This window comes from Bombus fervidus, unplaced genomic scaffold (genome assembly GCF_041682495.2).
Source record: "Bombus fervidus isolate BK054 unplaced genomic scaffold, iyBomFerv1 scaffold0062, whole genome shotgun sequence".
NCBI lineage: Eukaryota > Metazoa > Arthropoda > Insecta > Hymenoptera > Apidae > Bombus > Bombus fervidus.
This window is the reverse complement of record NW_027212625.1, coordinates 34,073-50,110: the sequence shown is the minus strand read 5'-3', so window position 1 is coordinate 50,110 and position 16,038 is coordinate 34,073. Positions and strand designations below refer to the sequence as shown.

The 16,038-nt window shown below is 34.0% G+C and overlaps 2 protein-coding genes across 2 annotated transcripts; one reads left to right on the top strand and one right to left on the bottom strand.

Moving 5' to 3' along the window:
• Positions 1–6,636: 6,636 nt before the first annotated feature.
• Positions 6,637–10,456, bottom strand: LOC139997351 (sodium- and chloride-dependent glycine transporter 1-like). The gene is made up of 4 exons (XM_072021616.1): positions 10,146–10,456; positions 9,573–9,929; positions 8,492–8,701; positions 6,637–7,623 (listed from the first exon to the last, which is right to left on the bottom strand). Exons 1-4 carry the CDS (start codon positions 10,257–10,259, stop codon positions 7,216–7,218), a joined length of 1,089 nt encoding a protein of 362 aa, XP_071877717.1. The 5' UTR covers positions 10,260–10,456; the 3' UTR covers positions 6,637–7,215.
• A 79-nt stretch (positions 10,457–10,535) lies between these two features.
• Positions 10,536–13,514, top strand: LOC139997350 (transmembrane reductase CYB561D2-like). The gene is made up of 2 exons (XM_072021614.1): positions 10,536–10,665; positions 11,614–13,514. The coding sequence occupies exons 1-2, from the start codon at positions 10,536–10,538 to the stop codon at positions 12,153–12,155; spliced, it is 672 nt and encodes a 223-aa protein (XP_071877715.1). The 3' UTR covers positions 12,156–13,514.
• Positions 13,515–16,038: the final 2,524 nt, after the last annotated feature.

Genomic DNA, 16,038 nt, shown 5'->3' with positions numbered 1-16,038 from the left:
CGCTTTCCTCGCTGAACCGTCAAACGACACAACCCTCTCCTCTTTCCTCCTTCTTCCCTCTTCGTTCTAAATACCCTTCCATCGTCTCAGTGTCTATGGTTCACACCTTAGACTAGGTGAAACCCTGAACAGTTTACGCAGTTGGAAAATAGATATTATAATTGATAACGGGAATTGGAGGCGTTATACACGCGGAAACATTCGACAGTCGATCTACGAGAAAATAGAGTTCTTTTTTTTTGTCTTTTTAAGTTTAACAAGGACAGATCAAGTGTTTGTCATCCTCCAACTGTGGATGCGATCGAATTGCAAGTTTAAGCGGGCGAAGTATTCGTTGGCTGAAAATATCGTACATAAAGGATCACGACCTTTTCCTTTCGTTTTTCTTCTTTTGTAATTTTGGAAAAGGAGTTTAATATGTGCATATCTAATTTCTATACAATTAATAATAATATACTTAGTAAGTTTCTATAATAAGTACGTATATATATGTATATAAAAGAAAATTAATGCAGAACTCGACGGAATGATTTGTAAAGAAAGAAACTAATAGGATTACAAAAAGCTCTAAACGCACATTATTTATTACTAATATAATGATTTTCACAATTAAGCTGGTACGACTTTATATCGCTTACTTCCTGCTATTCAAAATTATTTAAAATGAAAACATCGATAAATTTTTTAATGGGAAGTTCATATCTATTTTGGTATATATTTTTCATCTTGTCTTGTGTAAGGAGAAATAAAAGTGATTTAATGGCCTGTGTTATCCCCTTTAGAAATATGGCTACCACCTATCTATATTAATAGCAAAAAATAAAAGGAACTCCCCTATGTTTCTAAGCTCAGTTTATAGACTACAGAATTAAACTATCGAAGTAGCTGCTTCTCCCTGAATCTCTTAACCGAAATAACTCCTGCGTACAACGATCGAAAAATATAAGCTTTTAATATACAAACCAGGCAGATAGTCGACCTGCTTATGCTACATGTGACAAAATTTAAGATAAAATCGAAAAAAACGTGATTCCCTGTCTAACGATATTGTTAGCTGGAAATTGCGAAATACTTAATATTTGCACAAATTAATTTCTGAATGTTAAAAGTAATGAAACATAATGAATTGAATATAAGAAGTAACGGTAGCCACGTCGATATAACAAATAATTATAGTTCTATAAATTTTGAAGATATGAAAGCTAATATAAATTTTTAAAAATTTGTAAGTGTTACATTTCGCTCTATTTCTCTTTTCTTTTAGTATTTGAATATTAATTGCACAAGAAATTATTCATATTCATTGCGCAACAAATTATCCAACCATAAATCTTTTTGTAGTACGTGATCCTATTATTACAATATCTCGAGTATCGTAGTTACCTGTTAATCGACACCTGCTTAACCTGTTCAGAGACTACATCATCGAAGGGTAAACGTCGACCATTAACTTTACTATCCACCTCGAAATATGCAAAGCGGCATAAATCGCATCGTATCATCGAAACCTTCGTAAATAATTGTCATACTTCGTCCGTCTAAATTCGCTCTCTCACCTCTCACTTCCGATCATATTGAGTACATTATTATAACGACGAATAATTCTCTTCTATCGCTAAACATTATATATCTTTGACACTCAACAATATAATCCTTTAAACATTGAACCACGATATTTATTGACTCTTTGTAAAAGCTTCGCTTTTACTATCATCGCTATCGATAACAATAATTCCTAATTTAAAAAAAGTCAATAAAATAGATCATCATAGTTATGAATTATTCTTCTCTATTTTCAGTCTGTGAAAATGGAAGTAAAAGTATTAAACTTCGATAAAACGTCATATTAATCAGTCGTTGGAGATATCGAAAGAAGTAAACCGAAACTATAAATAAATATATGAATCGCTTACGTTATCGTATGCTTAGTGCGTAATTCTCTTACGTAATTAAAATTCTCAGAGATTTTCAATCTCACTTTAAATTCCATTGCCACGATGGTGGTAATGCTGAAAGGATTAAAACGACTAAAATATAGCAACAATCATGTTTTTAACAAAAATATTCTATATACCATCAATTAACGATCAACAAGTGAACGCAGAAAGAAGGATAGCGCTAATCATCCTTGCTTTAGCAAGATAATACTGTCTAAGAGCGCGTCATTTTTCCCCTTTCTCAGCACTTACAATTAGATCCGCTTCCTTCCCTTTTTAAATCCCCTCGACTTTCCAATTCCTCGAAATTTACGCTCTTGAACGATCACACTTATTCTCTCGATAAACGGTATAGCGTAACTGGTACTTAGATATGAAACATTTCACGAGTCAACATCGATAAAATACCGAACACTTACGTAACTTGTCGGATAACATCAAATATTCTACGATAAAATTGTCTAGTGGATTAATAGACATTTAGCCTGTATTTTTTTCCCTCTTTTTTTCTTTTTTTCTTTTTTTCTTTTTTTCTTCTTTTTTTTTTTTTTTTTTTGTTTATGGCTAGTGATACGAGATTATATAGATGTAAATTACGACGAGGCGGAATTAACCGCGAACTCCTATTGATTTTGTCAGCTAAATTGAACATGCGCAATAACACGGAACGCTTAAATTGAACATGCGCAATAGCAGGGAACGCTTAAATTGAACATGCGCAATAGCACGGGAAGCTTAAATTGATCCGCTGTGCAAGGGAACAGTCTTAGATAAGCTACTGTACCGAACACTCACGGAACCTATCGGATAACATCAAATATTCTGCGATAAAATTGTCTAGTGGATTAATAGAGATTTAGCCTGTATTTTCTTTTCTTTTTTTTTCTTTTTTTTTTTCTTTTCTTTTTTTTTTTGTTTTTGGTTATGGCGAGTGATACGAGATTACATTGTGCGCGTCATTTTTCCCCTTTCTCAGCACTTACAATTAGATCCGCTTCCTTCCCTTTTTAAATCCCCTCGACTTTCCAATTCCTCGAAATTTACGCTCTTGAATGATCACACTTATTCTCTCGAAAAACGGAATAACGTAACTGGTACATAGATATGAAACATTTCACGAGACAACATCGATAATATACCGAACACTTACGTAACTTGTCGGATAACATCAAATATTCTACGATAAAATTGTCTAGTGGATTAATAGACATTTAGCCTGTATTTTTTTCCCTCTTTTTTTCTTTTTTTCTTCTCTTTTTTTTTTTTTTTTTGTTTATGGCTAGTGATACGAGATTATATAGATGTAAATTACGACGAGGCGAAATTAACCGCGAACTCCTATTGATTTTGTCAGCTAAATTGAACATGCGCAATAACACGGAACGCTTAAATTGAACATGCGCAATAGCACGGGAAGCTTAAATTGATCCGCTGTGCAAGGGAACAGTCTTAGATAAGCTACTGTACCGAACACTCACGGAACCTATCGGATAACATCAAATATTCTGCGATAAAATTGTCTAGTGGATTAATAGAGATTTAGCCTGTATTTTCTTTTCTTTTTTTTTTTTCTTTTCTTTTTTTTTTTTTTTTTGGTTATGGCGAGTGATACGAGATTACATTGATGTGAATTACGACGAGGCGAAATTAACCGCGAACTCCTATTGATTTTGACAGTTAAATTGAACATGCGCAATAGCACGGAACGCTTAAATTGATCCGCTGTGCAAGTGAACATTATCTTAGATAAGATACTTTACACGGGAGCAATTGAATCGTTCAGTGATTTCCAACTGAAAAAGGTAAGGTCATTGCTATATCTTAATAATTTGTATAATGAAGCTTTAGCGTAGGTAGAGATAAATACGTAACTTTCCTCGCTAGAATACGTTACAATGTGTGTGTCCGTGTGTGAGATTTTTTTTTATCATTTTCTTTGTTTTCTTCGTGTTCTTATATATGTAAAATCGAAAGCAGTGGAGTAGCGTAATTTTCCCTAACGGTTTTACATCGCAGCGCGCGTGCGCAGAGTCGTGTCACAGTCTTTTCAGGCGGCATCTTCGTCACATTGACAGTCTTCTATCTGGTCGCGATCGATAAATTTTTTTTGGTCCTTTCCTTTTCTACATTTCATGCGATTCGCTATACCGATTACAAGTTTTCACATACTATCTTACAACGAAATAATGGCCATTGAATGTTAAACGACGATAATGGTTAAATATTCTTACCAGTCTACGTTGGAACTGGTGAAACTTGTAAAAAAAGAAAGCAGAATGTCAAACATCTTCTCTGGTAAAGTAAACGAGAATGAAAATGAAATTTAACAATTTTAAAATAATTTAATAAATTACAAAAATACTTTAATTGTCATATAATTAATCGTATATGCTATTGGAATGAAAGATATAATTTAATAGGATTGTGGTGTTCGAGTATATGAAAAAATATACTGATTATTCCTCTTTAAAAAAATAAATTCATAGGAATATCTCTCTTCTGTTGGAACTTTCAATGCCATTCTTCGTTCGACCGCCACCCGATCGATCATCGATCGTTATTGAACCTATCTGCGATATACAATTACCTGTTATTAGCGTGTTGTATCTTTGGCAATAAATTTTTAGGCGGACTCGTCATCAAAGGTGAAAGGAACATGTTAGATTTGCTGGATTGTGGTCGAACCGGTTTTCCTAGGATCCTTCAAGATTGACGGTCCAGGAAGGTTCTGAGTGATGACAGACGTGCTCGGGGGTTGTTCCATCATTGGATCACTGTCTATCAGGATTACGGTGTCTCTAGCGGTATTGTATTCTGCTGATGGCCCTACGTTAGAATTTATTTCATGAAACCTAGTAGATCTAGTAGGTTGTAACATATAAAATGTCTGATTTTATTGTATCAATGTTTCCTAAATTTTCCTATTTCAACAAATGTCTGTATCTTTGTACAATACAATACAACTGAAGGTTTTTTTTGTATCGTTTTAACTTTGTAATTTCTGCGTGTAGAAATGTGTTTCTCTTAGCGTTTGGTGAAGTGCGGAGTCGTTAAACATCGGACATTCTATATGATACAACACGATAAATATTTGCTTATATTAGTTCGTGTATGTACATATGCAAAGATTTGCTTGAAACTCTGTTTGGACTTCTCTAAATATGCATGACGTTATTCTACACATTGTACGCAATTTCTCTTGTTCCATTAACATCATGTTATGAAGCTATTAATTAACGTTGGCTTATATGCAAGAAATATACGTTATAGTTAGGATTTGCTTATCACAAGAGCAATAATTTCTCTATTATACGATGATAATTATATTAGGACAATTTGAATGTATCATTACATTCTTCGTAAAATTTTCCGAAAATGTTAGTCGTGAAAAGAATTCCTTCCGCAAAATATAATTAAGAACTAATGAAATACCATTGGGTGATTAATAATTAGCAATTATCCTAAATATATGTAAATCGATCGTTATAATCCTTCACTGATAAAATTGCCACTTGTCACTTAAAATTCTATCGACCTATTTAATACGATTATAAACTATTGACATTTTGTATTTGCATTTTGCATATCTGGTTTTGTCATAGATGCACGAACGTCCGCAGACTGCTCGTAACATTTGTGCTTTACAAATAAAACAATCGTGTATTTGCTAGCGTTTCATTCTATCAGAATTTGGTCGACAACTATACGACTGATATATTATAGTTTTAAAATACGAGGCACATATTTTCTGCAGCACCCTGCATATCCAACAATCGCGTATCCAGACGTATCTGATTATCGATCACCGTCAGCACACGATGTAAGCAGAGACCTCTACACAAATCCGAGATAATTTCGTTTAATATAAGAAAAACACCGTTTCCTTGTACCTGTACAGCGTTAACCTTCGCTCGGTCATAATGGCATCGAATGTCTATCATAGCTTATTATATTTAGATTAATTATTATCTGCTACCAGCCGAGTTAAATGCAATTAGAACCGAAACTGATGAAAATTGCGCCTCGTACGACCATGCATCCACCACGCCGCTCCACGCCGTGCCGTAACGTAATACACGTCCTGTCGGATGATGTTTACTTGCACACGACTGGAGCTTAATCAAGTCCTTGATTACCTGGCAGATCACCTGGCAGATCATCTGGTGTGTGAGTGATCGTTATCGACGGGATAGATAAATTCTTGGCCCCACGACCCCACTTAGAAGTAGGTTGTAAAAGCATCTTCGCGCGGCACCAAACATTATTCCCGTTGTTCTTCATTTGCCCTCTTCCTGATCTTTGCCATGACAGCCTGTCGTCGAGATCGTTGCCATTATTGCTCTCCTCGTCGTAGGTAGAACGATGACTCCGATTCCTCAGTTGATACTGTAATGAATAACGTATATATATATACGTATATATACCTGGGAATATTTTGATAATATTAGTGGAATTGTTGATAAAACTATTAGGATACCAAGGTTGAGCTATACGTATTTTAATTATTATGAGAAGCAAGAGTCCTTTTTTTCTCTTAATTCTGAAGCGTCATTTACTATGCGCATAGTTCATAGAAATATTAACACTTTATTGATCAGGCGGCTTTTGCTATAAATAAAAATTGCCACGCGACTGGAATGGAAGGATTTTTAGAAAATGAAAGAAAACATCGATGGTTCTTTATCGTGTATTTTAAATCAATCGAGATATTGATATTTTACTTCCTAAAATACTGCACTTACGCACTTTTTTCGAAGTGTCAAAGCATTTTCGATATTTGTTTAGATAGAAGGAGAATGTTTGTAAGGACGAATGAATGTAAAGGTAAATGATCGTAAAGACGGCGTGAAGTGTATAATATCTAGGGAGATACAATCTCCAAATCATTGCTGTCAGTGTATTGTCATTCAATGTAGCTATTATTACTTCGCTTTGTTATAACTTATATAAAATCATATAGTAACTACGCACAGAAGCTCTAACTCTAAACTGCTAATTTTCACGAAAAGGGGAAAAGACTTTCGACCGATATGATGACTGGTGCACCTAAGTACTTTGTTATATTAATATAACTGTTTCTGTGTTACAATCATACATGACAAAACACTCGAGAATTGAAAGAACTTCTGTCTATGCAATCAAGGACTCTTATAATCGGCGTGCCAATAATCAATATTCCAATAATCCACATTCTATTGTATGTACCAATCCTGAAACTCTCATTCAATTCCTCCGACTTCAAGAGACCAAATACTTTAAATGTTATCGTGTTCCTAAATTACTTTGTAAACGACGACACTCGTATTTCACCGCGAACAACGTCGAACGATTTAATTTTACTTACGAGAGCCACACCAATGATGACCAATATTGGTAGCATACTGATAATCCATCCAACAATGTTCGCCCATTTTGGATAAACGTAGTTATTGTATGTAAGCGGATGGTATTCGACCCAATTAGAAAATAGGATGAAGAAGATCGTAGCTGGTGTAATCACTTTCCACATCCATTTCCAGAAAAGTCTCCAGAAACGACTATGAGATCCGACCATCTGCTGCACGTCGTCGAGAAATCGATCCGCACCGTAGATCCAGCCGACCACGATACATTCGCTTATGGCGATGAATAACACCGCCCAATTCGCTGCGTACTTGTCCATCAAATGCAACCAGTACATACCAGACTGCAAGTGCAGCGAAATGTGACATTTTAATTAAGAGCATTCTTCTTCAAAAAAGTAAAATACTTTGTAATTTTTAATTTATATGTTATGGATCCGTAGAAAAATAAATGTGAAACTCTGTCTCATTTTTTTGTAACCTTTTACTTGGGAAAATAAATTATAACGTACATGGAACATATAAGCAGATTGAATATTGTGAAAGACGATAATTATTTTATTTATCGTACACTAATATTTCTAAGATACTTTAGGGTATAGGTAATAGATATATAAAAGGAGATAACAGCTACGAATAACACTAGAATATTCAGATTGTAAAGATAATAAGACGATGAAGTAAAAAGTAGTACAGTTTTATAAATGGACAGGCAGTTTATCTGTTAGCTTACGGCCATAATTTAAGATATACATAAATACACTCGAGAGCTCCATCTGATAAGTATCGCGTACTTGTTATATATTAGTAGATATAATTACGTTATCAAGTGACAAGATTATGCATTACAGATTATTAATTACAGAATATTAATATAATATGAAGTTACCTAGATATGTGAATTCGATATAATAATTAAAGCACATATATAATCGTAGGTTCCTAATATTATCTTCATCGATATAATAAATTTCTATAACTAATATAAAGCTTTTTATAATGATCACTTATTTTGAATTTAGTCGTGTATTACTTGGTATTTTTTAATCTTATAAATGAAAAGTGATTAAAGTTCGATGAATACAAGTTTCTAGTTATTAGTAACGTTTACGAATTCTTTTTTCTACGTTTGAAATTATTTACTTATCCTTTTTAGTATCAGTTGTAGAAAAGAAATATTCGCGGTTTCTTCTATGTACAATATAAACTTACATTGGTAGTGAAAATGAGACCACCGAGGTAACCGAATACAGATGTTGCCAGGACGACCCAAAATTTGTATTTTCTCAATACTGGAAAGCCATCGAGGATCGCTGTAGTAACAGTTTCTATCAGAGCGAGTTGAGAATCGAGACCCAAAGTGAACAGCATCATGAAGAAGAGCACCGACCAAAGTGATGCAAGTGGTAAACGAGTTACTGCCTATTTGTATGACATAAAAGTATATAATTAACACAGTATACTTTATATATGTAATGAATATATAAAATATATCTTTTAATGATTAATGTATGATAATGTTTATACAAATGTTTTAGTCTGATATATATTCTTAGATAGTATAACATTTAATATTAAAAGAATGTGTAGCTAATACACTGCAGCATAAAATGTAGCAGTAGAATAAAAAGTAAAATAACAAAACGATCAATGCTGTTACAGAGGTAGGTACTTTCGTTTTGTATGAAAATAAAGAAGTAATCTGATTTGTAATCCTAAAGTCTTTCAGTTCTCCCTATAATGTCGATTTCTAAAATTTACTTCAGTCTATCGTCTTTTACTTCTTTCATCGAATCTGTAGAAATGAATTGTATAAATACTACTGATACGTAATAAACATTGATTGCACAATAATTATTAGACTATGGTTGTTCATGTAAATTCGGATATTTATAAACACAATCAAGGAAAGATAGAATAGATAGATAAATCAAGGTCTACAGATATTATAACGAATAATTTACATCGAATATCATATATATTTTAGCGCACTACACATACACTTCTGCATGCTTAAATTTCCCTTAAATGTATAAACCGCAATCTAGTAATAATTACACGTATCATTCTAACAAATCTATCGAAATGTTAATCGAAATATTTTGAAGCGCGTGAAGAGCAAAGAAAAATAAATGAAACCAAGACACGATCCAAAGACACGATCAAATACATGATAAACTTTTAAAAAATATTCATCCAACATAATGTCACAAAAAAGAACTCGAGCCTGATCTAAAATAAGTTTACAAAAGGAAGAACGTTTTATGCTAATAATAATTCTATATTCACGTACCTCAGGATAGACAATGAAAGCCAGTCCAATACCCTGATCGACGACAGACGAGACAGGAACGCGAAACTCGTGAGCCAGGAATCCGATCACAGAAAAAATGAAAAGACCAGCGAAGAAGGACGTGACGAGATTGCCGATGGTGACGATCCACGCGTCCCTGTAGCAGTTGTTGTGGAATTTGTTGTAGGAGCTGAGCGTTATCAAACCACCCCAAGCAGGGCTCAAGGAGAAGAAAACCTGCACAGCCGCTTCGCCCCACACTTTCGCGGACAGTAGCCTTTTCCAATTGGGCATTAGATAAAAGAGAATGCCCTCCCGGGCGCCGGGAAGTAAAATCCCTCGAATGAAAAGAATGATCTACGAACAGAAAACAGACTTCTTCGTTTACAGCTCTCCGCGTTGGTTGGAATCAAAAAAGGTGTGTGGGGAAAATCATTCGATATGATAGGACGCGTATTAGCAGGAATTGAAAAAAGTAATCGCGATATTAACAAGTATGGAAAATAAGTCAGATTATAGAATTCCAGAAGAAAATAAAAATTCTAAAGAAGAGTTGATCAAAATTACGCTTACCAGAATGATGTGTGGAAAGAGAGCAGTGAAATATACAACCTTTCCTGAGTTTTGAACACCTTTGTACAGACAGAGGAAGACGATAACCCAAGTCAGCAGGAGAGTAATTGCCATCGGGTATCGAATTGAACCTATGTCGTCGATGCCGCTACTTAACCCCAACACTACAGTGCTGCGTAACGTATGATTGAAATGATATATTAGAAAAGTGGTTTAGTTCGCAACTAATAACTTTATTTTCTGAATTATTTCGCGTTTATCACTACTGAATCAATTACACGATACGAAGCATAATTCTTATTTTGTTAGATTTAATAGCAATACTTGTGAATGTACTCTACTTACATGAAATATTCCTCGGCATCTGATTTTTTAATTAAGGCACTGGTGATGTTTCCCACAGTCACATTACCAAAGACTATCTCAGTGGAATTGAAACATTTTGGGTCGAAGGTGTTCGTGGCTAGATCTACACATTGCGCTAAAGGTTCTGGCATGAAGCAGTCGCTGGTGCTCCATGGTGATCCGCACTTGCCCCATGGCAGATTATCATATTCTGTACAAACCGATTAATATTTCTTTATCGATATTAAACACTGATATTTTAATAATGTTCCCTTGGTCTAAGAGACGTGCAATGAATTATTTTTTATTGCCATCGTCGCTAAATAGATAGATTAACGACAACACAATTCGCAAATTGGTTGCAACATTCTCTGAGTAAACTAAAACGATCGCTATTTTCTCTGTCGATTGCTGTCGATTGCTGTCGATTGCTCTGCCTATCAAATTCGTCAAACACTAAAGCTACGTGTTAGAGCTCGTCGTTGGGCCGAGTTTATGACACGGCCAGGAATAATTGCTATTTTTGAGAGTTAGGACATTGCGATTCTACCATCTGGGTATCAACATGCAGATGGTGCACTGACACAGTAAGTGATGTAAATGATGTAACGCTATAAATTGAAATTTTAAGAAACACGTTGGCTGCCACGGTGGTCATCGCGTTACTGAGCTTTTTAGAACGATTGAAACAAGATCACAGACTTAAACATTTTCGACAGTGCGAATGATTTACATAACGCTGTCGAAAGAAGTGGGCAAATACGATATAATAGTTTGCAGAAATTAAATGTTTAATGATGTACTATATTTCAATCTAGAACCGCCCTCTAAAAGACACTTCGCGACTCCCTCCCGCTATACAAAACATTCCTCATAAGCCAATGAAAACATATTAAAATGATAGATATTTTAGAATATAAAACTAACTAAAAGTAACCTTGACAATCACCTAAAAACACTTCGCAACTCCGTTGTGGAATCTGGTACCTAACGATCTCCGTCAAATCTACTCAAACCCTACGAAACTTTCCACATGATCGAACCGACATCCATTCCCATAGCAAAACTTATCTGTTCCCTTTGTTCCCATACAAAATTCTTTAAACGCCAATCGATTAAGTAGCAACTTTTTCCTCGATACAGGTGGGTCTTCTGATAACCGAGGCGATATTCAGCGTTTCCGGCGAAGCGTATGTCGGCTGGAAGGTGTCCAGAGTCAATAGAGTAACGATTCACTGGATCCTGCACGCCACCGGTCTAGCATTAGTATTAGTCGGACTGATCATCATCGTGGTCAACAAGAACAACAACAATAATCCGCATTTTGTCACGCCTCACGCGATCCTCGGATTGGTCAGCATTATCTTGGCGTTTCTAACAGCTGCGTTCGGCATCGTCACCAACAATTCCAGGTGGCTGTATCCGCGTTTCAGGCCGGTTCTTCTGAAAATCATGCACGCGTTTGGTGGTATCATAGTCACGGTGCTCTTGCTTGCGACGTTGATCACGGGCACGTACACGAAATGGTGGCCTGGTGGCTATACTGGAAGAAGCTTGACGTTCACAGCGTTCTTCATCGCGGGTTTCTTCATCCTTCTGAAGCCGGTTCTAGGAGCTGTTTCGAGAAGCAGAGTGGTTTTCGGTCCGCCACCTGCTACCACCTAATTACTCTGTATAATATCGTATATTACTATAGCAAACGTCTACGTACTGTAGCAAAGGGAAACAATTTCAACGCTTTTATCCAGGATCAACGTACCTTCAACAACTTGACTACGAAGGCAGAGAATTTTAGATTTTCAAAGCCAATGAAATATGTTAAAGATTTATGAAGTACATGGTAAACGTGATGTACGTACTCGTCGATGAACGAGAAAGATTCTCATCCTTTTTGCATATGGGATAACTATAACAAAGCCTGAAGTAGATTCAAGAGCATGATTGTGTTCAGAGTTTGTTTGTAGTCTGTTCAATAAACGCGATTTATTTGTCTTACGTTACTCTAGATTCGATCAGAGATCAGCATAGCAATAGAGATCGATCTATAAAAATATTCTTATTGGATTAAGTATTTCGTGTCGATTACATTGACATAGATAAGACGCTTTTATCGTGTCACGTAGTAAGATAAGATTTAATCGAGTTAATTGCCACGATTGATTTTCGTTGAAACATCATAATCCAGATCTCTATAATTGAAATAGTTTTATTTTTTATGATTTCAAAATCCAAAGCTTTCTTCGTTATAAGAAAGGAAGAAATAACATTCTCTACTATTTAACGGCGTAGCAAGCATACTAGTATGGCATTAGTATAGCAGACAAAACGTATTAAATATATATTATCCGCTATAAATTTCACATTTTGAATTTTCATATATTTATTTTTTTAAAAAGTTGAAAATATGTATTTCTCGTACGTGAAGCAGGAAATGTACAGGATTTCTGATGAAGAAATAATTATTTTCTAAATCGTTCATTCTGAATTATTTATCATTCTGTTAACAATGTCAAAGGGTTAATCTACTTATAATTCAGACATTCCGTCCTCCGATGATTGTACAGCGATTACGACGACCAATTTTAAAGCTAGATTTAGATAATTTCTCTAATTCCTAAGATAATCGTCTCGATCGTTGTTAACGGTATCAAGATGATGTTCGATACTTTTCAAATATCCAGCTACAAAACTCTATTAATGCTAATCGTAAAATTCAAACTCAAGGCTTAAGTTAAAATAAACGAGTGATAATTTAAGTAAGCCATGTTTAACCAGATACTCGTAGAATTATTCATAAATGAACGAATAGAAAGATTTGTTATACCTCGATTGTGTTCATCGAACAGTTAATATGCCAAAAAAAAAAAAAAAAAAAGAAAGAAAACAAGAGAAGAGAAGGAAAGAAATGAAACGTTTATATAAATGCACCAAAAATGCTTGTAAACTCACCTGGCAAGAGAAAAACATATATTTTTAGATATATAAATAAGTAGTACATATAAGAAACGTTTACCAAAAAGATAATGCAGATTTGTAATATTAACTTATTAAGACATTATATAGTATCGTATAATATTATTTAAAAATAAAATATATATATTGAAATAATATTTGCTTGGACATTTAACATAAGATTATTAAATAAACGAATAGAGAAGACAATAGAGGCGGTGGCATTATCGTCAACCATATATATCAACACTTTATTAATTACACACGCATCATATATATATATATATATATATATATATATATATATATATATATATATATATATATATATATATATATATATATATATATATATATATATATATATATATATATATATATATATATATATATATATATATATATATATATATATATATATATGTATGCATATGTATGTATATGTATATATATATATATATATATATAGAATTTACATAATGTATATATTTCCGCAATGCAATGTACATGTATATTAATACAATTTCTTATCCTCGATATGATCTGATCGTCTCTTATATATCGTATTTTTTCCACTTTCTCTCATCTTTCCCCTTAATTTCTCCTTTTCTTGGACCAACTTCTAAAATTCCTCGTAATCGTCAACGTACGATAAACATCCGAAATCGAACCTAATCACGCGTAAAACGTCCTCTCGTAATCTGTTTGTGTGGATCATCGTTAACGTTGTGTAACAACACGTAATGTATTATATACATATATATATGTATATATATATATATATATGTACGTACATTCATGTTTGATGTACACATATACATACGTGTATACGTGTTTGCGTTTGCGTATTATTTAGGTGCACGTTTATTTGATATAGATAGAACACGACTTTGGATTTTTCGTTTAAATTGCTTTGTCGTATTCCTTCGGTAGCTTCACTGCCTTAGAAGTTACATGCGTTTGATCATGCATTCGTCTATACGTTTCCCGTATGCCTCTCTGTTTGGTTGAAAATATACAATTTGATTGAGGTATACGTTAATTCTAGTGAAAACAATAGGATCGATAGAATTAACTAAATCTAATTTAAAAGATTCTAAAATTTTTGCTAAGATACATGTGTGTTACGTAATCGACTTGTAGAATATATAAAAGCAACATTTGTAAACATCAGTTGTCAATTTTCGCAATTTTCTCTTATAGAAACATCGTCTTCTGTGTAGTTTTAGATTTGAAATATTTAAGGTCTACTAAATTAAAAATTTGTTTGTACGTATAATTTATCCAAGCGCTAAATGCAAAGATAATTAATCAAATCCAAGGAAACAAATCGTAAAATCTGAAATGTTTGTATATATATCTTGAAACAATGGTAACGTACGAAATAAAATTTTTATCATACAAAAGAATTTCTCTTCTTACACGTACATTGTGTATAACGTCCAATGGCAGAAGAAAATGGTATATTAACGCGAATAATGCGATATCTTCTAATAGCTGAAATAAAACCTGTAGCTGTAGCAACTATGAATTTCTAAAAATTTGATAAGTAATAGTATAAAGAAATGTCAGCATTTCTTATTGATCAATAGTATAAACTTATATTAACAAAATCACATGACAACAAGGAAACTGTAAAGTACCTTATAATGTAACTCGCAAAAATGAAATAAATACGAAGATTTACAAGAATTAGTTGAAGAAATGGAATTGAAAAGGTTTCTGAATCATAGGCTGATTTTAAAAGTAAACATTGAAATTTTCTGAGAGACACGAGTAGCGTATCAGAAGCAAACGTATTAAATCGCGGTTTTAATGCTATTTCTTCAACATCCAACGATTTTCCATAGACACATACTCGCTAACATACAACAATCTGTCTTATTAACGCGAACGAATATTAATCCTGTCGTTTCCCATGAAACATAACGCATCTGCTACCACCTAACACTATCCTCGCTCTCGAACGCTTTTCTCTTTCTCGATCAGCTCTAGGACATGTTACTTTGTACTGTTCGCTCTACTGGTTGCTCTTGGTGACGTAAAATCCGAAACATTACTCGGTAACCCTGAATTCACGTATCGAAATCTTCGCACGAACGATCCGCAGCAACTTAGAAACGAAATAGCCAAAGGAAGATTATTTTTCAGTTCGAGTACTTTGAGACGTAAATCGATAACCACTTACAAATCATATTAAATATCAAATAAGATTTTGTTGGAAATTATACAGAGAAGATAATTGCAATTATTTTCTTCTAATTATATTTAATTAATGAAATATTCAAACCATTTAAGCCACGAGTCTTTATACGTTTCATTGTAATAGCAACAAGGTTACCGCGTTATTACCGATAATTCTACGTCATCGAAATCTTAACCCTATCTAGGACAGTCGACCATGTGTCGAATACTTATCTATCAGTCACCCTTTCTTCCCACGAATCCCAAGCACTTTATATCTTCTCTTTTCTCTCGCGATTGTTTCTCAGTGCTCTTTTTAATCGCGTTTCTCGAGCTGGAAAAATCTATCCATCGATCGAACAATCATTCGTCAGGGTTCCCTTAAACGAAGAATTCTTGTTTCTTCTTTTCT